General features: G+C 42.5%; 1 protein-coding gene across 1 annotated transcript in view; it reads right to left on the bottom strand.

Annotated features, from left to right (window-relative positions):
* The window catches only part of ADORA1 (adenosine A1 receptor), a 237,025-nt gene that overhangs the window by 190,872 nt on the left and 19,311 nt on the right, over positions 1–26,842 (bottom strand). The window contains exon 2 of the mRNA XM_069761699.1: positions 7,441–7,812. Coding sequence (XP_069617800.1) covers positions 7,441–7,775 — 335 coding nt within the window. The 5' untranslated portion in view covers positions 7,776–7,812. The remainder of the gene's footprint in view (positions 1–7,440; positions 7,813–26,842) is intronic.

The following is a 26,842-nucleotide window of genomic DNA, read 5'->3' as shown; positions in this document are numbered from 1 at the left end:
TAGGGGGTCTACTTTCCAAAATGATGTCATTTGTGGGGGGTTTCAATGTTTAGGCACATCAGTGGCTCTTCAAACGCAACATGGCGTCCCATCTCAATTCCTGTCAATTTTGCTTTGAAAAGTCAAACGGCGCTCCTTCCCTTCCGAGCTCTCCCATCCGCCCACACAGTGGTTTACCCGCACATATGGGGTATCAGCGTACTCAGGACAAATTGTACAACAACTTTTGGGGTCCAATTTCTTCTCTTACCCTTGGGAAAATAAAAAATTGGGGGCGAAAAGATAATTTGTGTGAAAAAATATGATTTTTTATTTTTACGGTTCTACATTATAAACTTCTGTGAAGCACTTGGTGGGTCAAAGTGCTCACCACACCTCTAGATAAGTTCCTTAGGGGGTCTACTTTCCAAAATGGTGTCACTTGTGGGGGGGTTTCAATGTTTAGCCACATCAGGGGCTCTCCAAACGAAACATGGCGTCCCATCTCAATTCCAGTCAATTTTGCATTGAAAAGTCAAATGGCACTCCTTCGCTTCCGAGCTCTGCCATGCGCCCAAACAGTGGTTTACCCCCACATGTGGGGTATTGGCATACTCAGGACAAATTGTACAACAATGTTTGGGGTCCATTTTCTCCTGTTACCCTTGGTAAAATAAAACAAATTGGAGCTGAATTAAATTTTTTGTGAAAAAAAGTTAAATGTTCATTTTTATTTAAACATTCAAAAAATTCCTGTGAAGCACCAGAAGGGTTAATAAACTTCTTGAATATGGTTTTGAGCACCTTGAGGGGTGTAGTTTTTAGAATGGTGTCACACTTGGGTATTTTCTATCATATAGACCCCTCAAAATGACTTCAAATGAGATGTGGTCCCTAAAATAAAATGGTGTTGTAGAAATGAGAAATTGCTGGTCAACTTTTAACCCTTATAACTCCCTAACAAAAAAAAATTTTGGTTCCAAAATTGTGCTGATGTAAAGTAGACATGTGGGAAATGTTACTTATTAAGTATTTTGTGTGACATATCTCTGTGATTTAATTGCATAAAAATTCAAAGTTGGAAAATTGCGAAATTTTCATAATTTTTGCCAAATTTCCGTTTTTTTCACAAATAAACGCAGGTACTATCAAAGAATTTTTACCATTGTCATGAAGTACAATATGTCACGAGAAACCAATGTCAGAATCACCAAGATCCATTGAAGCGTTCCAGAGTTATAACCTCATAAAGGGACAGTGGTCAGAATTGTAAAAATTGGCCCGGTCATTAACGTGCAAACCACCCTTGGGGGTAAAGGGGTTAACAGCGTAAAATATTTTTTCTGCAGAAATGTGGCCTTGTTTCAAGGACATGCTATTAGCAAAACAATTTGTATTTTAAAATGTGGACCAAAATTATTACTAACAAAATATATTTTTCTGCACAAATGTTGTATGCCTTCTGGAGCATGGTATTAAAACAAACTATTTCGATTCTCAAATCTGAACTCCTGGATGTAGCAAAAAGATCAGCACAAAATGATTAGATACTGAAATGTGGCCTGCTTTCTAGAAGACTATATTACAACAAACAAACTATATTCTCTAATGTGGACTCCTGGCTTAAGCACAATATTAGCAGCACAAAAGAATTACGGTATATGCTGAATTGTGTCCTGTATCACACACAATGAGCAAAAACAATCGATCTGCTGGGAAGTCGGTTTCACAGCCACACAGGATCTTATGTATCTGAACTAGCTGACTATCAACCGCCTAGATAACTTTCTGACTTTCCTGTAGCAGCAGCAGGAGCGGCCTTCTCTGCGCTGCTACACTGACAAAATGGCGTTAAAACACGTCTGTTCTTTATATGGAGAGGTACATGTGACCTGGGCAGCCAATTACACAAGCTCTTGTGTCTGGTCGTTGTGGATGGTTTCTGCACCCTGATTGGCTGCCGGAATCAACACACATAAGGTTAAGAGAAAAAAAAACAAAACAAAAAGAGCGCTCCATTCCTCTAACCTCTCCACACCCGCTCATCTCATGAAACGTGTCGACCCGTCCACCCCGCTCATCATACAGCACCACTATCCTAGCCAAAGTAATAACAAAAGCAAATGTGATGATTTACTGAACTGTGACCGAGTTTTGCCGGCTTTGAGTAATAAAGCTTGTGAACGCTAATACGATTCCAAATGTGCTACATTCGTGCCGAGTTTGAGACTGGCGAACGTGTTCCGAGCAAGTTGGCTCATCTGTAGTTAGGACTCTTTTTTTCTTGTGAGATTTCCAATAATAAAAGTGATATTTAGGGAGCTGTTCCTTTGATTTTTCACATTCCTTGCCTAGTTGGGTCACCCCTAGGCCAGGTTAATGTCATTCCTTCCACTATCTCATATTTGTTGCTCAGAATTGCAGTAGTCACTTTCTCCAAATATTATCTGAAGGAGTTGCAGACCTGGAAATTATGGTCTTCTTTAGAGAACGACTTGATTCAAGGAGCTTGGACCGATATCACATCTTGTGGCCATTCAAGTTCATGGGGCTGAACTGCTTTATCAGACACTAATGAACAAGAGTGACAGGGTTCTTGGGGGGGGGGGGGGACACAGGTTTTAATGGAAGGAGCAATAATCTGCTTAAAGCAGGGGTATAACACGGCCGAGTGCTATGCTATGGAACATCGGCTAGCACATGGACCAGTGTTATTCTGTTGAGCAAATCACATCCGATTCGGCATGAGAAAACAATCTGGTAGTGAGACTCAGCTCACTCGCACCCATACCAGTCTATGGGTGCAAGTGAAACATTGGACTGCACTCAGAGGTCACTCAATTGCAGTCCGATATACGCCAAGACAGGCAATGGAGAAATTACTTTCTCGGTCTTCTCCGAAACTATGCAGCAGTCAGACATTCAGCTCGGGCTCGCAGCAGAGCTGGAGACGAGTGTCATTAGCATCTCGAATCTGATGTATGCTAGTGTGATTCCAGCCTTAATCTTGAAAAAACTCTGCATGAATATGTAGGAAAACAGAAGTACAATAAACCTTTCATACATTTGTTCAGCACCAATACAGTTCTGCATATAGAAAAAGTGGATACATATTTTGCATGAGCCATAACACTGTCCTGAGCCATAGTCATTGCTTTTCGCAAAAAAAGTGTTTCAGTTTTGACAAAAATGAAGCAGTCCTTTAGTCCAGTTCAGACGCGCATATAAAAAAAAGTAAAAAATCATCCACAAAATTTGACTTACACTTAGATAACAATGGCAGCCTATGTGCACTTTGCAATATAGTATAGAATAGTCTAGTAGACATTGTTCATTTGTTCAGAGCAAAGTACTGCAGTGCGCAGGCGCCGGGCCTCTCTGACCTTTCCAGCGCCTGCGCACTGCAGTACTTTGTTCTGCCCTCAACAGGGCAGACAAAGTACGCCGGAGCCGGAGCCGTGGCTGAAGATCAGAAGAGGAAGTCTTGGAATGAAGATGGGAGGCGCAGCAGCAGACCAGAGTCACCCATCCGACCGGACCAGCAGCGGGACCGTCCCTGGGTGAGTATAATCTAACGTCTTTTTCTCCTCTTTCAGGTAACATCAGGGGCTTATCTACAGCATTACAGAATGCTGTAGATAAGCCCCTGATGCCGGTGGGCTTACCTCACCCGCGATTTTCGGGGTGACAGGTGTTGTGAATTCTGTGGCAGAGCTCCCTCCTGTGGTCACAAGTGGTACTTTGGCTGATTCTCTCTGGGAGCTTCCGTTTGTGGAGGAAACTGGTACTGCTGCTTCTGAGTTTCCTCCCTCAGGTGATCTGGTCAGGTCGTTAGGTGCTTCTCTACTTAACCCCACCTAATGCTTTGATTCATGCTTCCTGTCAATGTTCCAGTGTTGGACTTGTGTTTCTCTGGATCATTCCTGTGGCCTGCTGCTCTGCATAGCTAAGTGCTTCTTTGCTATTTGTTGCTATTTTTTCTGTCCAGCTTGTCTATTTGTTTTGCTGGAAGCTCTGGGACGTAAAGGGTGCACCTCCGTGCCGTTAGTTCGGTACGGAGGGTCTTTTTGCCCCTTTGCGTGGTTTTCTTTAGGGTTTTGTGTAGACCGCAAAGTTATCTTTCCTATCCTCGTTCTGTCTAGAATATCGGGCCTCACTTTGCTGAATCTATTTCATCCCTACGTTTGTCTTTTCATCTTACTCACAGTCATTATATGTGGGGGGCTGCCTTTTCCTTTGGGGTATTTCTCTGAGGCAAGGTAGGCTTATAATAATAATAATAATAATAATAATTTTTATTTATATAGCGCCAACATATTCCGCAGCGCTTTACAAATTATAGAGGGGACTTGTACATACAATAGACATTACAGCATAACAGAAATACAGTTCAAAACAGATACCAAGAGGAGTGAGGGCCCTGCTCGTAAGCTTACAAACTATGAGGAAAAGGGGAGACACGAGAGGTGGATGGTAACAATTGCTATAGTTATTCGGACCAGCCATAGTGTAAGGCTTGGGTGTTCATGTAAAGCTGCATGAACCAGTTAATTAATTTTTTTTTTTTTTTTTAATATAGGCCACACAGGGATCGTTAGGTTAATGCATTGAGGCGGTAGGCCAGTCTGAACAAATGAGTTTTTAGGGCACGCTTAAAACTGTGGGGATTGGGGATTAATCGTATTATCCTAGGTAGTGCATTCCAAAGAATCGGCGCAGCACGTGTAAAGTCTTGGAGACGGGAGTGGGAGGTTCTGATTATTGAGGATGCTAACCTGAGGTCATCAGCGGAGCGGAGGGCACGGGTAGGGTGGTAGACTGAGACCAGAGAGGAGATGTAGGGTGGTGCTGAGCCATGGAGTGCTTTGTGGATGAGGGTAGTAGTTTTGTACTGGATTCTTGAGTGGATGGGTAACCAGTGTAATGACTGGCACAAGGTAGAGGCATCGGTGTAACGGTTGGTGAGGAATATGATCCTGGCAGCAGCATTCAGGACAGATTGGAGCGGGGAGAGTTTGGTAAGAGGGAGGCCGATTAGTAGAGAGTTACAATAGTCCAGACGAGAATGAATAAGTGAAACAGTAAGAGTTTTTGCAGAGTCGAAAGTAAGAAAAGGGCGAATTCTAGAAATGTTTTTGAGATGCAGGTAAGAAGAGCGAGCCAGTGATCGGATGTGGGGGGTGAATGAAAGGTCAGAATCAAGGATGACCCCAAGGCAGCGGGCATGTTGCTTTGGAGTAATGGTGGAACCGCAAACGGAGATGGCAATGTCAGGCAAAGGCTTATTTTTTCTATCTTCAGGCTAGTTTCTCAGGCTGTGCCGAGTTGCATAGGTAGCGTTAGGCGCAATCCACGGCTGCCTCTAGTTGTGTTTGGAGAGGATCAGGGATTGCGGTCTGCAGAGTTCCCACGTCTCAGGGCTCGTTCTATTATTTTGGGTTATTGTCAGATCACTGTATGTGCTCTGACCTCCATGTCCATTGTGATACTGAATTGCCTTTCATGACAGACAGGTTCCCTTTAAATTCACACATTCATGTGCAGACCATTTTTTTTCCACCTCAGATTAATAGGGTTTCATTGATCCATACAAACATCTGGTTTATAAACAAATCCGTTCATTTGATATGTTAGACTCAGAATAACATTCACACTAGCAGTATTTGGTCAGTATTTTACCTCAGTATTTGTAAGCCAAAACCAGGAGAGGGACAATCAGAGGAAAAGTAAATTAGAGACATGTCACCACTTGTGCTTTTATCATCCACTCCTGGTTTGGCTTACAAATACAAATGTAAAATACTGACTAAATTGGCCTATGTTCTATTCTCAACCCTCATGTGGATCAGATTCAGCCATTAAAGAGAATCTGTCACCCCCAAAATCGTATATGAGCTGCCGCCACTGGCATCAGGGGCTTATCTACAGTATTCTGTAATGCTGTAGATAAGCCCCCGATGTAACCTGAAAGATAAGAAAAAGAGGTTATATTATACTCACCCAGGGGCTGTGGTCCGGGTCCGATGGGCATCATGGTCCGGTCCGGCACCTCCCATCTTCTTACGATCACGTCCTTTTCTTGTCTTCTTGCTGCTGCTCTGGCGCAGGTGTACTTTGTCTGCCTTGCTGAGGGCAGAGCAAAGTACTGCAGTGTGCAGGTGCCGGGAAAGGTCAGAGAGGCACGGCGCCTGTGCACTGCAGTACTTCGCTCTGCCCTCAACAGGGCAGATAAAGTACGCCTGCGCTGGAGCCGCGGCAAAAAGAGGATGTCATCGTATGAAGATCGGAGGCACTGGACCGGACCACGACACCCATCAGACCCGGACCGCATCGGGACCGCCCCTGGGTGAGTATAATATAACCTTTATTTCTCATCTTTCAGGTTACATCGGGAGCTTATCTATAGCATTACAGAATGCTCTAGATAAGCCCCTGATGCCGGTGGCCGCAGCTCATATACGATTTTGGGGGTGACAGACTCTCTTTAAAGTCTCTGTGGATCCATATAAAACACGATCGATATCCTTTGTACTTTAGTGTTGCATGGGTTTTTCACTTATCCATTTTTAAGAGTTGATGGATAAATAAAAGTTCAGGCAGTTTAGCTCCTTCAGTTTTTAAAGAACAGATGAGAAAAAAATCTGGGATGCAACACAAATGGATGCAAAACATGAGCTGCAGGTATAAGAAAGGACTGTTTCTCACAGATCAAAAAACTGACACAGATGTGTGATTGTAGTCTCACACTTGTCCTTTATTTAGAATTGCATCTAAAAGAATACAAAAATGTAGCAAACATTATAGCAAACCGTCTGAGTCAACAGATTTAAAGAGATACATTTTTGGGGACAAGATCACTTAAGAGAAAGGATTATATATATATATATATATATATATATATATATATATATATATGTATATATGTATATATATATATCTGAAGAGTTAAAAGGAACATGTCACATGGAAAAAAAATCTATTATTCTGCAGATATGGGGCTAATCTGCAGGTTAATAGCGCATTTTGACCCCACACTGCCGAGAGGAAATTCATTTTTTTCCTACCAGCAGCGTTCGGGTTTCAGTCATAGAGGTGGGGCAGACTCGGGTTCAGTCACTGCTCTGTGTATAGAGAGTACCGGCTGTAACCGCACGACCGGCCCTGACTGACAGCAGCTCCTCATTTAAGCCTGCTGTCAGTCAGTGCTGGGGGCGTGGTTACAGGTGCGGCTCTCTATACACTCGGTGACTGAATCTGAGTTGGCGCAACCCCTTTGACTGAGTGAGTGAGGCTGGCGGGGGCATAAAGTTCATTTCATCCCAGCAGCAGGACTCTAAGTGCTGGTGTGGGGCAGGTTCCGAATCCTATTGACCTGCAGATTAACCTCATTAGTACACCATTTAGAAACCAAAATGTTAAACAACCCTGATTTCATTTAAAAAAAAAAAATCAATCACTAACCTTGTTGGGATTTTGACTCGAAGATATCGGTCCACAGCAATGGCAAGAAGTGCAAGTATAGAGCTCTGGGTCAGAATTAACACAATACAAGCCACCATAAGGCAGCTATAAAATTCAGTCTCTAGTCCAATACTAATTATTATGGCTAAAGGGATGACCAGTGCTCCTACTGCAATATCAGCCACAGCGAGTGACACAATGAAGAAGAACGTGGTGTCGCGAAGTGCTTGGTTGACGATCACAGCCCATATCACCAGAATATTTCCAAGCACAGAAATGAGGGCAATCAGCACTTCAATGACAATGTAGACTGCTAACGAGACAGAGGTGCCCATACTGCTTCAGTGCAGAAAACGAAAGTCAATCCTGAACCTGAAAAATGAAGATTTTGGATTAAAGAATGTCTGCAGTAGGGATTGTTAGACATACTTGTGACAATTTGTATAAAAATAACAGTCACTTTAAGTTTGGCTAAAATAAGACATAATTGTAACTTGATTTTCCTAAGCTCCTTCCAAATATTCTTCCTCAAAGCTTAGACTGGTTTATTTTCAAGCAGTTGGCACTAAAACAGTCAATGATCAAACGAACATCCCCATTTTTGGTTTTGGATTCCTAAATTTAGAACTAGTTCTACAAATACCGCAGTCCATAAAATTTTAACAAGCACTGCAACATTCTCAATAAAAGCCACTTTACAACTCACAAACAAAAAACATATACCGTTCTTTATTTACGCCTGCTGGTGCATGAACAAACCTAACCGTTGCAGAACAGTTTTTGGCATTTGCACAAGTTAAGTATTTGCAGCAAAAGTTTCTGTACCAAAACGCTGCGTAAAATAGGCACAATTCTTAGCACGATTCTTGAAAGCGTTGATGAGGGTTTTTTTTTTTTGTGGAAAGGGCGAAAAAAGCTTCAAAAACTCTGAAAGAATTGACATGCTGCAGATTTGAAACTGCTTCAAATCTGCAAGGAAAAAGTGATCAGCATGTGCATGACATTTCATTAATCTCATTCACTTTGCTGGCATGCTAAAATGCTGTGTTATTCTGCAACAAAAATGCAAATTGTGCATATAACCAACCACAAAATCACAAGCTCTAGATGTGGAATCAAGTGTTAAAGTGTGTTATGATTATTATTATGCAATGATTGATTTAGTTCCGTAGTGCAGTGATAGTTCAAGGTCTTTCCGTGTTTTTGTGAGAAACTCAACATGTTACGGCTTTTAAAATCGAAAATCGCCGTAGTTGTGTGAAGAATAAGACACATGTGGGTTCTAAAAGGCTTGTCCCATTTTAAATTATTTTTAGCTCAGACTCTATGACTTATAAAATAGCAAACTGGGCTTTACTTACACTGCGTGGGTCCAGCACGGCTTCTCCACAGCTGTTCTGGTCTTAATTGATCGACTGCGGTGGTGATTCATGCTGACAGCGCTGCAGCCAAATCTCTGAGCTCACTGGCTGATGCCATCTAAGCTGAGCCATGGAGTTGTGCTGCGAAATTTGTTATTGCTAAATGAATAAGGACAAAGGTTGAAGACTATTTTATCAACTTAACATTTGTTGGGGTGCACATATATGGAGTGGTCCCATAAGCTGAGTCAGCTTCATAATGGGAAGATGATGGCGGTGTTAGGCCGGTTTCACATTAGCATTTCTGTGCGCAGCGTAGGTCTGCGTACTTCTTTCCCTAAGATCCGCATGTGTCTTGCGTACCTATATTTAACATTGTGTATGCAGGGACATGCTTTCTATGCGGATGCATCCCGATGCGTCATTTTGATATGCCCTCTGAACGCACCGGGACGCATCCGCGTACAACGCATGCCCTGTGTATGCAATGTTAAATATAGGTACGCAAAACACATGCAGATCTTAGGGAAAGAAGTACGCAGGGCTACGCTACGCACAGAAACACTAATGTGAAACCTGCCTTATGCATCTGCCTGTAGCTGGCATGTACTACGGAGGACAGAGATTGAACTTCAATCCAATATTGCAGCCAGCATGCAGCCAGCGGGTAAGGAAAGGGTGATTCAAAAACCCCAAAACCCCGCCTCCATGGCTGAAGATTGTTCCCTCCAAATTCAGGTGACAGTGTCCCTTTAAGACATCATACGCATTATTGTATTGTAGTAATGTTATGTATTTGAAATGTGCCTGCACTGTTCACCCCTGCCACAAGAGTTCACTGTCTTCCCTTTGATTTGTTTAGATTTTCCTTGGGCTGGATACAAACAGGAAAAGAGAACAGGAAGTTCAGATGAGTCCCAGAGTGTGGTGAAGTGGTTGCAGTGGTCAAGTGCAGGGGGCTGCTAGGGACAACATGAGCCTGTTACTAGTGGCAGTGAATTACCATATAACCATTTTGTTCGGCTCAGTCTCCCGGACCTGGAACCTGAAGATGGGCGTCAGGCCTTTGGTCACATCAAACCTGCGGTACTGCAGGGAAAGATGGACACAGACTTCCTGAGATGGAAGATAATGGAACCCGAGAGTGCGAGTGCACTACCTTCAGTGGAGCAGAATCCCCAATGCTAGTGGAGTTAGCAGGAAAAGGATTCTCTACCCAGACCGAGTGCTAGGGCTGAAGTTATGTCCAATACCTGAAAAAGACTGACCTGCTGCGACTTGTCCCGCGGGCTTCATTGTGTTGAGTCGACCGCAACTGCTCAGTAAACGTTTGACTGTTTTATAGCATTTTGTGTATGGATGGTGTCCAGCAGTTCCAGGGGATGGAAGCCTGGAGCCAGTGAAGGCCTATGGCCCACAAGTAAGTGTGATGCACCCAACACATACTGTAGCAACACACCAAGACCGGGACTCAATTTTCCTGTAGGGTGCTGGAGCATGGGCTTGTCCACGACTATCCCCCCCGGGCATCTTATATTTGCACACAGTCTCCCTTCAGCACCTTCATGTCATGAACACAGGATGCCAATGGACTATTGTACCAGCCAGGGACCTGCTAAAGGCCTCCATTGCTGCCTAGCTGGTGCATCCATCAGGTTCAACCTGTGACATCAATTTAACTACCGTATATAGTGTAATACATGTTCAAGTCCAGTAAGGAGACTTAAAAATTTGTTTTACTTTTTATAAAGTTTTCCTTTTTTTCATAGATTAAATCCTCTCCTTTTTCACAGGTTTCTTTTATAAATAAATAATTAGATTTGGTATCATAAAAATACGTTAAATGATGGAAAGAAAAAAGGTAATAAATGGAATGTCAAATGTTCATTTATTCAGTCTTCCATCCCCCAAAAAATGCAATGAGAAGTTGCTAACCCCTCCAAAAAATAAATAGATAAATGTTACTTTTAACCCCTTCCCGACCCATGACGATCAGGAATTGGCAGCGTTGTGGGCGCAGCCCATGTCCACTACGTCCAAAGAGCTGCCGTCTATTGAATGCCGATGAATCCGCATGTGTTCATTGAACCATGCGGATTCACAGCGTCCAATACATTCTATCGGTGAGATTTATCTTGTGGAGACACATCTCCGCAAAAGAAATACACTCCCTGACAGAAGTTGTCGCTTATCCATGTTATGTAAATTAAAACTTATAACCTGACATGGGCAGCACAGTGGTGCAGTGGTTAGCATTGCAGCGCTGGGGTCCTGGGTTCTAATCCCACCTAGGACAACATCTGCAAAGAGTTTGTATGTTCTCTCCGTGTTTGCGTGGGTTTTCTCCCACATTCCAAAGACATACTGATAGAGATTCTAAATTGTGCCCTATCGGGACAGCGATGATAATGTGTGCAAAAACTGTAAAGCGCTGCGGAATATGTTAGCACTATATAAAAATAAAGATTATTATCTATCTATATATATAATTGTCTAAGGGTTTTTCTGTCTGTCTGTCTGTCCTGGAAATCCCGCGTCTGATCAGCGACGGACACAGTATCGACGTAGAAATCCCGCGTCTCTGATTGGTCGAGGCCGCCAGGCCTCGACCAATCAGCGACGGGCACAGCGACGATGATGTCATAATGGTTGCCATGGCGACGATGAAGTCATAAAGGTTGCCTCAACCAATCAGCGACGGGCACAGTCTGCCGCGAATTCTGGAATCATCATTGTCCATATACTACGGGGACATGCATATTCTAGAATACCCGATGCGTTAGAATCGGGCCACAATCTAGTCTATATATATAATTGCCTAAGGGTTTTTCCGTCTGTCTGTCCTGGAAATCCCGCGTCTGATTGGTAGAGGCCTGGCGGCCTCGACCAATCAGCGACAGGCACAGCATGGCGAAGATGATGTCATAAAGGTTGCCTCGACCAATCAGCAACGGGCACAGTGTGCCGCGAATTCGCCTCGACCAATCAGCGACGGGCACAGTATCGACGTAGATGTCATAATGGTTGCCATGGCAATGATGATGTCATAAAGGTTGCCTCGACCAATCAGCAACGGGCACAGTGTGCCGCGAATTCGCCTCGACCAATCAGCGACGGGCACAGTATCGACGTAGATGTCATAATGGTTGCCATGGCAATGATGATGTCATAAAGGTTGCCTCGACCAATCAGCGACGGGCACAGTCTGCCGCGAATTCTGGAATCATCATTGTCCATATACTACTCTAGAATACCCGATGCGTTAGAATCAGGCCACAATCTAGTTATTAAATAAAGATTATTATTATTAAATTCATCCATTGTTTGTATAATTATTCTTTTGAAAGCTGAAACCCTCCGAAATGTGGTTTAGGTTAAGAAAATAAATTGGCATCAATGCAGAAATATTGATCAGTTAATGGACACAGAATGGTCAGATTTTGGTAAGACAAAAGTTTTGTCGCCTGGTCATATAATGCACCCAATCCTAATTTACATCCTCAACTGTGCTCAGTAAATGATCGGTGTGTGTGTGTGTGTGTGTGTGTGTGTGTATATAAAAAGAAAACCTCAGCACCCCAGACCTTCACTTGAACTGCAACTTGAGCTCTGACAACATGCCAAAAATCCACCCTGCGACCAAAGCCTAGATTATCAAGAGGCTGAGTGTCTCAGCATCATGTACAAAGAATTAAAAAAAAGATTTGAAGAGACTAGAGCTGTGCCCAGGTCCGGCAGACCCCTCAAGACAACTGCTCAGGAGTAAAGTTTGTTGGTTAGAAAATCCAAAACAAGCCTCTCTTCCACTGCAGCAGAGCTCCAACAGGCCTGGTCACCTCAAGTCCCTGTTTCAACTAGAACAGTTTGTAGGATTCTGTCTCAAAATGGCCTCCATGGTCAAATCAGTGCCCAGAAGCCAGCACTAAACAAAAGGAAAATAAAAAACGTGTGGCATTTGCAAAGTGCCACAGCCTTCTAAACAGATGGACGCTGGAAAAGTGGCAGAAGGTGGATTTCTCTCATGAATCTTCAGTAGAATTACACCACAGCCACCACAAATACTGCAGGAGGCCTACTGGAGCCCGTATGGATCTAAAATACACCCAAAAAACAGTTAAATTTGGTGGTGGGAAGATCATGGACTGGGGTTACAATCAGTATGGTGGTGTGCGAAACATTTGCAAGGTGGAAGGCAATATCAATAGCCCAAAATATCAAGAAGTATTAGCTACCTCTTATACTCCAAATCATAAAAGGGGTCAAATTCTGCAGCAGGATGGTGCTCCATCTCATACATCCATCTCTACAACAAAGTTCCTCCAGGCAAAAAAGATCAAGGTGCTCAAAGACTGGCCAGCCCAGTCACCAGACATGAACATCATTGAGCATGTTTGGGGTAGGATGAAAGAGGAAGCTTGGAAGACAAAAACCAAAGAATCTAGATGAACTCTGGGAGGCATGTAAGACTGCATTCTTTGCTATTCCTGATGACTTCATTCACTCCTTCATGACCTTGAGATTTTTCGTTTTTCCGTGTTCGTTTTTCACTCCCCTCCTTCCCAGAGCCATAACTTTTTTATTTTTCCGTCAATTTGGCCACGTGAGGGCTTATTTTTTGTGGGACAAGTTGTACGTTTGAACGACATCATTGGTTTTAGCATGTCGTGTACTAGAAAACGGGAAAAAAATTCCAAGTGCGGAGAAATTGCAAAAAAAGTGCAGTCCCACACTTGTTTTTTGTTTGGCTTTTTTGCTAGGTTCAATAAATGCTAAATCTGACCTGACATTATGATTCTCCAGGTCACTACGAGTTCATAGACACCTAACATGACTAGGTTATTTTTTACCTAAGTGGTGAAAAAAAAATTCCAAACTTTGCTAAAAAAAACAAAAAAAAAATTGCGCCATTTTCCGATACTTGTAGTGTCTCCATTTTTCACAATCTGTGGTCAGTTGAGGGCTTATTTTTTGCGTGACGAGATGACGTTTTTAATGATAGCATTTTGGTGCAGATAAGTTCTTTTGATCCCCAGTTATTGCATTTTAATGCAATGTCGCGGCAACCCAAAAAACTTACTTCTGGCGTTTCGAATTTTTTTCTCGCTACGCCATTTAGCGATCAGGTTAATGCTTTTTTTTTAATTGATAGATCGGGCGATTCTGAACGCGGTGATACCAAATATGTGTTGATTTGAATTTTTTTTAATTGATTTATTTTGATTGGGGCGAAAGGGGGGTGATTTAAACTTTTATATTTTTTTTACTTTTTTCACATTTTTTCAACTTTTTTTTTTTACTTTTGCCATGCTTCAATAGCCTCCATGGGAGGCTAAAAGCAGGCACAACGTGCTCGGCTCTTCTACATAGCAGTGATCTGCTGTTCGCTGCTATGTAGCAGAAAATCAGGTGTGCTGTGAGCGCCGACCACACGGTGGCGCTCACAGCTACCGGCGATCAGTAACCATAGAGGTCTCAAGGACCTCTATGGTTACAATGTACAAGCATCGCCGACCTCCGATCATGTGACGGGGGTTGGCGATGCCGTCATTTCCGGCCGCCCGGCCGAATGCGGTAGTTATATGCCGCTGTCTGCGTTTGACAGCGGCATTTAACTAGTTAATAGGCACGGGCAGATCGCGATTCTGCCCGCGCCTATTACGGGCACATGTCAGCTGTTCAAAACAGCTGACATGTCCCGCCTTTGATGCGGGCTCACCGCCGAAGCCCGCATCAAAGCGGGGTCTCTGACCTCGGACATACTATCCCGTCCGAGGTCAGAAAGAGGTTAATAAATTGTATGAATCCATGTTGAACCGCATGGATGCAGTCCTTAAATTTCATGGAAGTCACACAAAATATTAAATATGACTAATAGCACCACAACTTCATTCACCAATGCTATGCAACATATATATTTGTATTTGTATTTTAAGTTAATTATTTGTTTGAATATCACATTACTTTCTGTGGGTGACAAAACTTTTGTCTTGCCAAAATCTGACCATTCTGTGTCCATTAACTGATCAATATTTCTGCATTGATGCCAATTCATTTTCTTAACCTAAACCACATTTCAGAGGGTTTCAGCTTTCAAAAGACTAATTTATACAACCAATGGATGAATTTAACGTCAGGTTATAAGCTTTTATTTACATAACATGGATAAGCGACATAACTTCTGTCAGGGAGTGTAGGCATGCTGCAGTCTGGCGAGACGAGCCATATGTCCGTCTCGGTGGGTGAGACGCGGGCATATGTTGACACATAGTGGGCATAAGATTTCTTGAAATCCTATCCACTATGCTGTAACATCTGGACGCTGCAGAAGTATGCAGCGTCCAACCCACAGCGTTTGCCGATTGTGTGCACATACCATTACAAAATGTCACTTTAACACAATTACTACTCTCACAAAGAATTAAGAGAACCTTATGTGGTGAAAATTCTATAAAACCAATAATGTCCAATTAGCAATAACCAATAGCAAGGTGACATTAACCCTTTATTACCCCATATCCCACCGCTACACGGGAGTGGGAAGAGAGTGACCAAGTGCCAGAATAGGCGTATCTTACAGATGTGCCTTTTCTGGGGTGGCTGGGGGCAGATGTTTTTAGCCAGGGGAGGGGGGGGGGGCAATAACCATGGACCCTCTCCAGGCTATTAATATCTGCCCTCATTCAGTCACTGGCTTTACCACTCTGGCGGAGAAAATTGTGCGGGAGCCCACGCCTGTTTTTTCTGCAATTTAACCCTTTAACAGCTGGAGTCCCCAAATTTTGCACTTACACACTACTAACATTAGTAGTGAGGAATATGCAAAAAAAAAAAAAAAAGTATATAAAAGAGTATATGAAAAGTTTACTGTATGTAAACCATGTCTCATATCATGTCGGGTTTGGGAAGGAGATAGCAAAAGCCCTGCAATTTAATTACCGGCTTTTCTGCTATCTAGCGCTGTATGAAATATATACACAATATATATATATATATATATATATATATATATATATATATATATATATATATATATATATATATATATATATATATATATATATATATATCTATCTATCTATACACACACACACACACACACTGTATTTACGTTTTAACGAATATTTGAGCCCATGGATCCATTGTAAGTCCGTTTTGCAAGCCGACGAGTAAACGAGAAAATCTCGCTGTACCGATGCCATACGGATTACATACGGAGGATGACATGCGCAAAATACGCTGACACACCCTGCCTACGGATGACATACGGATCACTATTTCTGCATATTACGGCCGTAAAAAACAGACCGTATTTTCATACGCCTAGTGTGACGCTGACCTCATACTCTAAACGCCCTGAAAGGCCGTTTTAACACTCTTTTAGGACTGTACCAAATCATTTCAAGCCCTTTAATGCAAACACGGCCTTAGTACTTTCAAAGCAACCACAACTTACTATTGGTAAATGGATCATAAGTTATGTTTCACTCCAGTTCTGTGACACAGTTTTTTGTTTACTTTGTTTATTGCTTTGTCTCAATATCTCTATGGATAATTTGTGAGGTCTTTGACAGATTTACCACATTATGGTGGCTGCATTACCTGCTTCTGCCTCTAGGATAGCCCCTTTTGATTGGCCTTGTTCTACCATGTGATGTCATATCTGCAAGACATTATAGGGAAGCTAGCCAGTTCGTGCTTGGCAGTAGGCTAAGTGTCCTCTACTGATGATCTCTGCTGATAAAATGGTTATTTTATCAAAACTACAGCAAGCAGCCCTGTAAGTGGCACATCGCTGAAATCAGGATCTCTGTATCCGCATTATGCTGCTCTCAGATTAGAGGGAATAAACAGATTCCATTCAAACTAACAAGAAAGATATCAGAGCACAGAAAGTTAACTCTTAACACCAAACATAACAAAAACCATTGAATGGTGTTGAGCTATTTTTCTCCTTCATGATGTATGGTTCGCTCACATCTGTGTATAAAATGTAGCGGAGATTCTCAGCCAGAAAAGTTGGAGAGTGCTAGGCTGCCATCACACTAGCAGTATTTGGTCAGTATTTTACATCAGTGTTTGTAAGCCAAAACCAGGAGTGGGTGATAAATGCAGAAGTGGTGCATATGTTTCTATTATATTTCTTCTCTAATTGTTCCACTCCTGGTTTTGGCTTACAAATACTGATGTAAAATACTGACCAAATACTGCTAGTGTGACGGCAGCGTTAGGGTATGTGTCCATGTTCAGGATTGCATCAGGATTTCATGCAGATAAAATCCTGACCAAATCTGCACCTAAGGTCACTGGCAGGTCACCTGCGTTGTCCTTGCGTTGTTTCAGCAATGTAAGGACATGCTGCGTTCTTAAAAGACGCGCCTCATGTCAGTTTCCGCGGGTCTGCCGCATGCGTCTTTTAATGCATAGTGGAGACAGGATTTCATTAAATCCCCTCCACTATGCTGTAACATCTGGACGCTGCATTTTTGACGCTGCTGCTCAACGCAGCATCAAAAACGCAGCGTTTCCTGAACGTGGAAACATACCCTTAAGGGCAGTCCCACACGTCCAGATAATTCCGGTACCGGGAGAAAAAAAAAAAAAAAAAAATCGGTACCGGAATTATCCGTGTCCGTGTGCCCCTGCGTTTCTGTGGCACATCAGTGTGGCACACGTGTGCCGCCCGTGTGCCCACTGGGTACCACACGCACCGTGCAGGAGACAGCGCTAAAGTTTAGCGCTGTCCCCTGCATCGTGCTGAAGCCGCGATTCATATCTTCTGTGCAGCAGCCTTTGCTGTAAAGAAGATATGAATAATCCATTTTTTGTGTGGTTTTTCGGGTATAAAATATAGGTCCATGTCCCCACCCCCTGTGCGCCCCCCCCCCCCGCTGTTCTGAAAATACTCACTCAGCTCCCTCGTTGGCTGTCGCTGCTTCCTGTCCTGTCCGCACCTTCTACTGTATGCGGTCACGTGGGGCCGCTCATTTACAGTAATGAATATGCGGCTCCACCCCTATGGGAGGTGGAGCCGCATATTCATGACTGTAATCGGCGGCCCCACGTGACCGCATACAGTAGAAGGTGCGGCCAGGACAGGAAGCAGGGACAGCCAACGAGGGAGCTGGGTGAGTATTTTAAGAACAGCGGGGGGGCGCACAGGGGGTGGGAGGGCGGTGGGCACATAGATCTTTATTTTAAACACGATTATTCATATCTTCTCTACAGCAAACACTGCTGAAGGGAAGATATGAATCGCGGCTTCAGCACCAGTGGGGGGACGGCTCTTAATGTAGCGCTGTCTCCTGCACGGCACACGGACTACGTCCATGTGCGGTACGTGTTTTACACGGACCCATTGACTTTAATGGGTTCGTGTAATACGTGCACTCCCACGAACACTGACATGTCTCCGTGTTTGGCACACGGAGACACGGTCTGCAAAAAAAGCAATGACATCTGCACAGATGCATTGATTTTAATGTGTCTACGTGTGTCAGTGGCTCCGGTACATGAGGAAACTGTCACCTCACGTACCGGAGCCACTGACGTGTGAAACCGGCCTAAGGGAGTGTCGTGCGTTTTTTTCCTCACCTAATGTCTGTATGATATGCAAGTGCGCATTTTTCCCTCACCTAACATACATGTGACATGCGTTTGAAATGTGTTTTTAACATCAGCTTTTACATTCAGTAATTCTGTCATTTTAAGCTAGCTTTAAAACTAATAAAACAATTGTATATACAGATATAGATAGATAGATGTCAGTAATAAATATAATTAGTGCAGGGCATGTGTAGTTTACTGTATATGTACTAAGGTAATAATTAAAAGAAAAAAAATGGCGTGGGGTCCCCCATATTGTTCTTAACCAGCTGAGGGAAAGCCGACAACTGGGAGCTGATGTTTATAGTCTGAGAATGGTGCAATAAATGTGGAACTTCCCAGGCTAGTAATATCAGCTCACAACAAGTGCTTAGCCTTTACTGGTTATTAGAAAAGGGGTGACCCCCCCAAAAATGACATGGGGTCCCCCTATTACTAATAACCAGGAAAAGCTAGGAAGAAGACAGCTGTGGGCTGATATTAATAGCCCAGGAAAGGGCCATGGATATTGGCCCCGCTCTCAGACTGAAAAAGACAGCCCTCAACTGCCCAAGAAATAGTGCATCCTTTAGATGTGCCAATTCTGGTGTTTAGCCTCCACTCTTCCCACTTGCCCTGATGCGGTGGCAAGTGGGGTAATAGAATTGGGATTGATATCAGCTTTGTATTACTAACCCAATAGTCAAATGTAATAAAGATATACACAGAGTAAAGTACTTGAATTGAAATAAAAAAAACATACTTGTTTATTTGAAATAAAAACACTCCCCACCCTCTTTAAACCATTTATTACCCATTTATTAGCGTATAATAAAAAAAAAATAAACCATCGTATTCCTCACCTGTCTGCCCGTAATCCATTTGTCTCACGAAGAACTCCAGCTCTACTACATTCGGATGGTTTGTTGAGCTGGGGCATGATGCGACCACTGAGCAAGCCAGTTGGAATTCACTGACACAAGAGTGTCAGATCACTGATGTGAGAAAGGTCACCGGAGTTCACAGCCGATGAACACTGGTCACCTTAATGATGTCACGTTGCTGGGTAAAAGAGGGTGGGTAGTGTTTATTTCAAATAAAGGAGTATATGTCTTTATTTTAATTAAAGTACTTTACTCTGTGTGTTTTTATTACATTTGACTATGGGATTAATAATGGAGGAGTCTTATAGACACCATACCATTATTAACCCCTGTGCTGCTTGATGTCAGCTGACAATAGAAAAAACTGAAAATCACCCAATATTATTACCCCACTTTGCCATCGCACTAGGGCAAGAAGAAGAAAGTGTAAGTGGGAAGAATGGAGGCTAAGCACCAAAATTCCTGGGGTTGCTGAGGACTGATGTTTTTAGTCTGGGAGGGTGGACAATATTCATGGCCCCTTCCTAGGCTATTAATATCAGCCCGCAGCTGTCTGCATAGCTTTTGCTGGTTATTAAAACTAGAGGGAACCCTTGTCATTTTTGGGGGGTCACCCCTTGTTAATAACCAGTAAGTAGACAGCTGTGAGCTTCCCAGGTTCCCAGCTCACAGCTGTCCATATTTATTGCCCCTTTCCCAAACTATAAACATCAGCCTCCAGCTGTTGGCTTTCCTTTAGTTGGTTAAGAATAATATGGGGGACCCTCACGACATTTTTTTCTTTTATTCTATCTCTTCTATTGTATTCTGACGGTTCACGATGTGCATTTATACTCGGATGAAATATTGGGTTTCCTATGAGATGAATGCATTAAAAAAATAAATAAAAAAAAAGAAAATCACAGCCCACACATGGTTTATGTCTCGTGTGCTTTTTTATACTTTTTCCACACCAATTGACTTTCATTGGTGAGTATCAGCTGTTTCACATGGCCATACACAGCAATCCGAAAATATTTCCTCACTCCAATTCCAGGTGAGGAAAAACTCGCAGATGAGCATTGCCTCATTGACTAAGGCCAGTCTCACACGTCCAGATAATTCCGGTACCGGAAAAAAAAAAAAAAAAAAAATCGGTACCGGAATTATCCATGTCCGTGTGCCCCTACATTTCTGTGGCACATCAGTGTGGCACACGTGTGCCACCCATGTGCCCACTGGGTACCACACGCACCGTGCTGGGTACCACACGTACCAGCATCTGGTGCTGAAGCCCCATTCATATCTTCCCTGCAGCAGAGAAGATATGAATAATTGTGTTTAAAATAAAGATCTATGTGCCCCCCGCCCTCCCACCCCCTGTGCGCGTCTCCCCCCGTTCTGAAAATACTCACCCGGCTCGCTCCCTCGCTGGCGCTGCTTCCTGTTCTGGCCGCATCTTCTCCTGTATGCGGTCACGTGGGGCCGCTCATTTACAGTAATGAATATGCGGCTCCACCCCTATGGGAGGTGGAGCCGCATATTCATGACTGTAATCGGCGGCACCACGTGACCACTGATACAGTAGAAGATGCGGCCAGAACAGGAAGCAGCACCAGCGAGGGAGCCGGGTGAGTATTTTCAGAACAGCAGGGGGGGGGGCACACAGGGGGTGGGAGGGCACAGGGCACATAGATCTTTATTTTAAACACAATTATTCATATCTTCTCTACAGCAAACGCTGCTGCAGGGAAGATATGAATCGCGGCTTCAGCACCAGTGGGGGGACAGCGCTTAATGTAGCGCTGTCTCCTGCACGGCACACGGACAACGTCCGTGTGCGGTACGTGTTTTACACGGACCCATTGACTTTAATGGGTTCGTGTAATACGTGCACTCCCACGAACACTGACATGTCTCCGTGTTTGGCACACGGAGACACGGTCCGCAAAAAATCATTGACATCTGAACAGATGCATTGATTTTAATGTGTCTACGTGTGTCAGTGTCTCCGCTACGTGAGGAAACTGTCACCTCATGTACCGGAGACACTGACGTGTGAAACCGGCCTAACATTGTAGCGAGTGCAATGAGAGGTTTTCTCACATTGCACTCTCCGAGTTTAAACGCTGATGTGAACGCACCCTAATTTTCATAATGGCTACATCTGTATGCATTATTACATTACCAAAGCTATATAGGTTTGATACAATATAGATTGCCTATTTTATTACAATTTATTGCTACCTCTGTCTGTTGATGTTTTAATGTGTTGTTGAAATATTAGAGCTATTTTCATGAAGTCTTTTTTTTTTTATAGTTACTATGAAGAAAAGTACCTAAGCGTCAAGTGTGATGGCTTTCTGGCTCACTGAAGCACCAATTTATAAAATACTGTGTTCTAGTAAAACTAAACCACTGAGGAGACTTAAAAAATAATGTAAAACAAATATGTAAAGAAAATAAATATTAATTAAAATGAACATATTTGGTATATGTAAAAGTCCAATCAAAAATAAACTTAATCAATATATATTGTAGTTAAAAATAATAATCGAAATGCCAGAGTCACATTTCATTTTTGTCACCTCACCCTTCTAAAATTAAAATTCAGAAATGGCAATCAAAAAGTCACTTATGCACCAAATTGATATTAATAAAACCATCAGCTCATGATGCAAAAAACAAGCCTTCTCTCTGCTCCATCAATGAAAAAATGGAAATGTTACTGGTCTCAGAAAATGGAAACACAAAGCAGAAAAAACAACAATATATTTCAGATTTTGTTTATTACTTAACCCTTTCACACCTGGGCGATTTTCCGTTTTTCAATCTCCCCCTCTTCTTCAAAGGGCCATAACTTGTTTATTTTTCCATCAATATGGCCATGTGAGGGCTTGTTTTTTGCGGGATGAGTTGTACTTTTGAAAGACACCACTGATTTTACCACATAGTGTTCTGGGGAAAAAAATGGCAAGTGCGATGAAATTGCAAAAAAAGAACAATCCCACAATTTTTTTTTTATTTTTTATTTACAAGGTTCTCCATATGGTAAAAGTGACTGGGTAATATAATTCTTGAGGTCAGTACAAGTACGCAGATACCAAACATGTTTTTTTATTTAACCCCTTTCTGACATATGATGTACTATCCCGTCGAGGTGGGGTGGGCCCGTATAACCACCGACGGGATAGTACGTCATATGCGATAGGCCGCGCTCACAGGGGGAGCGTGGCCGAGTGTCAGCTGACTATCACAGCTGACATCCGGCACTATGTGCCAGGAGCGGTCACGGACCGCTCCAGGCACATTAACTCCCGGCACACCGCGATCAAACATGATCGCAGTGTTCCGGGGGCATAGGGAAGCATCGTGCAGGGAGGGGGCTCCCTGCAGGCTTCCCGGAGACGATCGGTACTAGGTGATGTGCTCACCTTGTACCGAGCATCTCCTCCCTGCATACCCGGATCCAAAATGGCCACGGGGCTACTTCCGGGTCCAGAGCAGGCGCTGGTAACCAAGGAGCAGGGCACGCCAGATGGCTGATCTGACACAGTGCTCTGCAAAGTGTCAGATCAGCAATCTGTCACTATACAGTGATGTCCCCCCTGGGACAAAATAAAAAAAAAAAAATTCCTAAATAAAGAAAAAAAAAAAAAATTATATATTATAAACAGTGGGGCAAAAAAGTATTTAGTCAGTCAGCAATAGTGCAAGTTCCACCACTTAAAAAGATGAGAGGCGTCTGTAATTTACATCATAGGTAGACCTCAACTATGGGAGACAAACTGAGAAAAAAAAATCCAGAGAAGCACATTGTCTGTTTTTTTAACATTTTATTTGCATATTATGGTGGAAAATAAGTATTTGGTCAGAAACAAAATTTCATCTCAATACTTTGTAATATATCCTTTGTTGGCAATGACAGAGGTCAAACGTTTTCTGTAAGTCTTCACAAGGTTGCCACACACTGTTGTTGGTATGTTGGCCCATTCCTCCATGCAGATCTCCTCTAGTGCAGTGATGTTTTTGGCTTTTCGCTTGGCAACACGGACTTTCAACTCCCTCCAAAGGTTTTCTATAGGATTGAGATCTGGAGACTGGCTAGGCCACTCCAGGACCTTGAAATGCTTCTTACGAAGCCACTCCTTCGTTGCCCTGGTGGTGTGCTTTGGATCATTGTCATGTTGAAAGACCCAGTCACGTTTCATCTTCAATGCCCTTGCTGATGGAAGGAGGATTGCACTCAAAATCTCACGATACATGGCCCCATTCATTCTTTCATGTACCCGGATCAATCGTCCTGGCCCCTTTGCAGAGAAACAGCCCCAAAGCATGATGTTTCCACCACCATGCTTTACAGTAGGTATGGTGTTTGATGGATGAAACTCAGTATTCTTTTTCCTCCAAACACGACAAGTTGTGTTTCTACCAAACAGTTCCAGTTTGGTTTCATCAGACCATAGGACATTCTCCCAAAACTCCTCTGGATCATCCAAATGCTCTCGAGCAAACTTCAGACAGGCCCGGATATGTACTGGCTTAAGCAGTGGGACACGGCTGGCACTGCAGGATCTGAGTCCATGGTGGCGTAGTGTGTTACTTATGGTAGGCCTTGTTATATTGGTCCCAGCTCTCTGCAGTTCATTCACTAGGTCCCCCCGCGTGGTTCTGGGATTTTTGCTCACCGTTCTTGTGATCATTCTGACCCCACGGGGTGGAATTTTGCGTGGAGCCCCAGATCGAGGGAGATTATCAGTGGTCTTGTATGTCTTCCATTTTCTAATTATTGCTCCCACTGTTGATTTCTTCACTCCAAGCTGGTTGGCTATTGCAGATTCAGTCTTCCCAGCCTGGTGCAGGGCTACAATTTTGTTTCTGGTGTCCTTTGACAGCTCTTTGGTCTTCACCATAGTGGAGTTTGGAGTCAGACTGTTTGAGGGTGTGCACAGGTGTCTTTTTATACTGATAACAAGTTTAAACAGGTGCCATTACTACAGGTAATGAGTGGAGGAAAGAGGAGACTCTTAAAGAAGAAGTTACAGGTCTGTGAGAGCCAGAAATCTTGATTGTTTGTTTCTGACCAAATACTTATTTTCCACCATAATATGCAAAAAAATGAGAAAAAAACAGACAATGTGATTTTCTGGATTTTTTTTTCTCAGTTTGTCTCCCATAGTTGAGGTCTACCTATGATGTAAATTACAGACGCCTCTCATCTTTTTACGTGGTGGAACTTGCACTATTGCTGACTGACTAAATGCTTTTTTGCCCCACTGTGTGTATATATATATATATTTTGTTCCCATAAATACATTTCTTTATCTAAATAAAAAAACAATAAAAGTACACATTTAGTATCACCGCGTCCGTAACGACCCAACCTATAAAACTGTCCCACTAGTTAACCCCTTCTGTGAATACCGTAAAAAAAAAAAAAATTACACGAAACAACGCTTTATTATCATACTGCCGAACAAAAAGTGTAATAACGTGCGATCAAAAAGACGGATATAAAAAATAACCATGGTACCGCTGAAAACGTCATCCTGTCCCGCCAAAAACGAGCCACCATACAGCATCATCAGCAAAAAAATAAAGTTACAATCCTCAGAATAAAGCGATGCAAAAATAATTATTTTTTCTCTAAAATAGTTTTTATCGTATAAAAGCGCCAAAACATAAAAAAATGATGTAAATGAGGTATCGCTGTAATCGTACTGACCCGAAGAATAAAACTGCTTTATCTATTTTACCAAACGCGGAACAGTATAACTGCCCCCCCAAAAAAAAGAAATTCATGAATAGCTGGTTTTTGGTCATTCTGCCTCACAAAAATCGGAATAAAAAGAGATAAAAAAAAAATGTTACAGGTCCGAAAATGTTACCAATAAAAACATCAACTTGTCCCGCAAAAAACAAGACCTCACATGACTCTGTGGACCAAAATATGGAAAAAATTATAGCTCTCAAAATGTGGTAATGCAAAAAATATTTTTTGCAATAAAAAGCGTCTTTTAGTGTGTGACGGCTGCCAATCATAAAAATCCGCTAGAAAACCCGCTAGAAAAGTGAATCAAACCCCCCCTTCATCACCCCCTTAGTTAGGGAAACATAAAAAAAATTTAAAAAATGTTATTTATTTACATTTTCCTATTAGGGTTAGGGCTAGGTTTAGGGTTGGGGCTAAAGTTACGGTTAGAGCTGGGGCTAAAGTTTGGGTTTCGATTACATTTACAGTTGGGATTAGGGTTAGGACTATGGTTGGGATTAGGGTTAGGGGTGTGTTTGGGATAGGGTTTCAGTTAGAATTGGGGGTTTCCACTCTTTAGGCACATCATGGGCTCTCCAAACGCGACATGGCGTCTGATCTCAATTCCAGCCAATTCTGCGTTGAAAAAGTAAAACAGTGCTCCTTTCCTTCCGAGCTCTCCCGTGTGCCCAAATAGGGGTTTACCACAAGATATGGGGTATCAACATACTTAGGACAAATTGGACAACTATTGGGGTCCAATTTCTCTTGTTACCCTTGGGAAAATAAAAATTTGGGGGGGCTAAAAAAAAACATTTTTGTGGGAAAAAAATAATTTTTATTTTCATGGCTCTGCATTATAAACTGTAGTGAAACACTTGGGGATTCAAAGCTGTCAAAACACAGCTGGATAAGTTCCTTAGGGGGTCTACTTTCCAAAATGGCGTCACTTGTGTGGGGTTTCAATATTTTGGCCCATGAGGGGCTCTCCAAACATGAAATGGTGTCCCATCTCAATTCCAGTCAATTTTGCTTTGAAAAGTCAAATGGCGCGCCTTCCCTTCCGAGCTCTACCATGCGCCCAAACAGTGGTTTACCCCCACATGTGGAGCATCGGCATACTCAGAGCAAATGGCCCAACAACATTTGAGGTCCAATTTCTTTTCTTACCCTTGGGAAAATAAAACAAATTGGAGCTGAAGTAAATTTTTTGTGAAAAAAAGTTAAATGTTCATTTTTATTTAAATATTCCAAAAATTCCCGTGAAACACCTGAAGGGTAAATAAATGTCTTGAATGTGGTTTTGAGCATCTTGAGGGGTGCAGTTTTTAGAATGGTGTCACACTTGGTTATTTTCTATCATATAGACCCCTCAAAATGACTTCAAATGTGATGTGGTCCTTAAAAAATATTGGTGTTGTAAAAATGAGAAATTGCTGGGCAACTTTTAACCCTATAACTCCCTAACAAAAAAAATTTTGGTTCCAAAATTGTGCTTATGTAAAGTAGACATGTGGGAAATGTTACTTGTTAATTATTTTACATGACATCTCTGTGATTTAGGGGCATAAAAATTCAAAATTTGGAAAATTTTCAAAATTTTCGCCAAATTTCCATTTTTTTCACAAATAAATGCAAGATATATCGAAGAAATGTTACCACTATCATGAAGTACTATATGTCTTGAGAAAACATTGTCAAAATCGCCAAGATCCGTTGAAGCGTTCCAGAGTTATAACCTCATAAAGGGACAGTGGTCAGAATTGTAAAAATTGGCCTGGTCATTGACGTGCAAACCACCCTTGGGGGTAAAGGGGTTAAGTGGTGAAAAAAAAATTCAGAAA

This window comes from Ranitomeya imitator, chromosome 3 (genome assembly GCF_032444005.1).
Source record: "Ranitomeya imitator isolate aRanImi1 chromosome 3, aRanImi1.pri, whole genome shotgun sequence".
In the NCBI taxonomy this organism is placed as follows: domain Eukaryota; kingdom Metazoa; phylum Chordata; class Amphibia; order Anura; family Dendrobatidae; genus Ranitomeya; species Ranitomeya imitator.
This window is presented reverse-complemented; position numbering and strand designations above follow the sequence as displayed.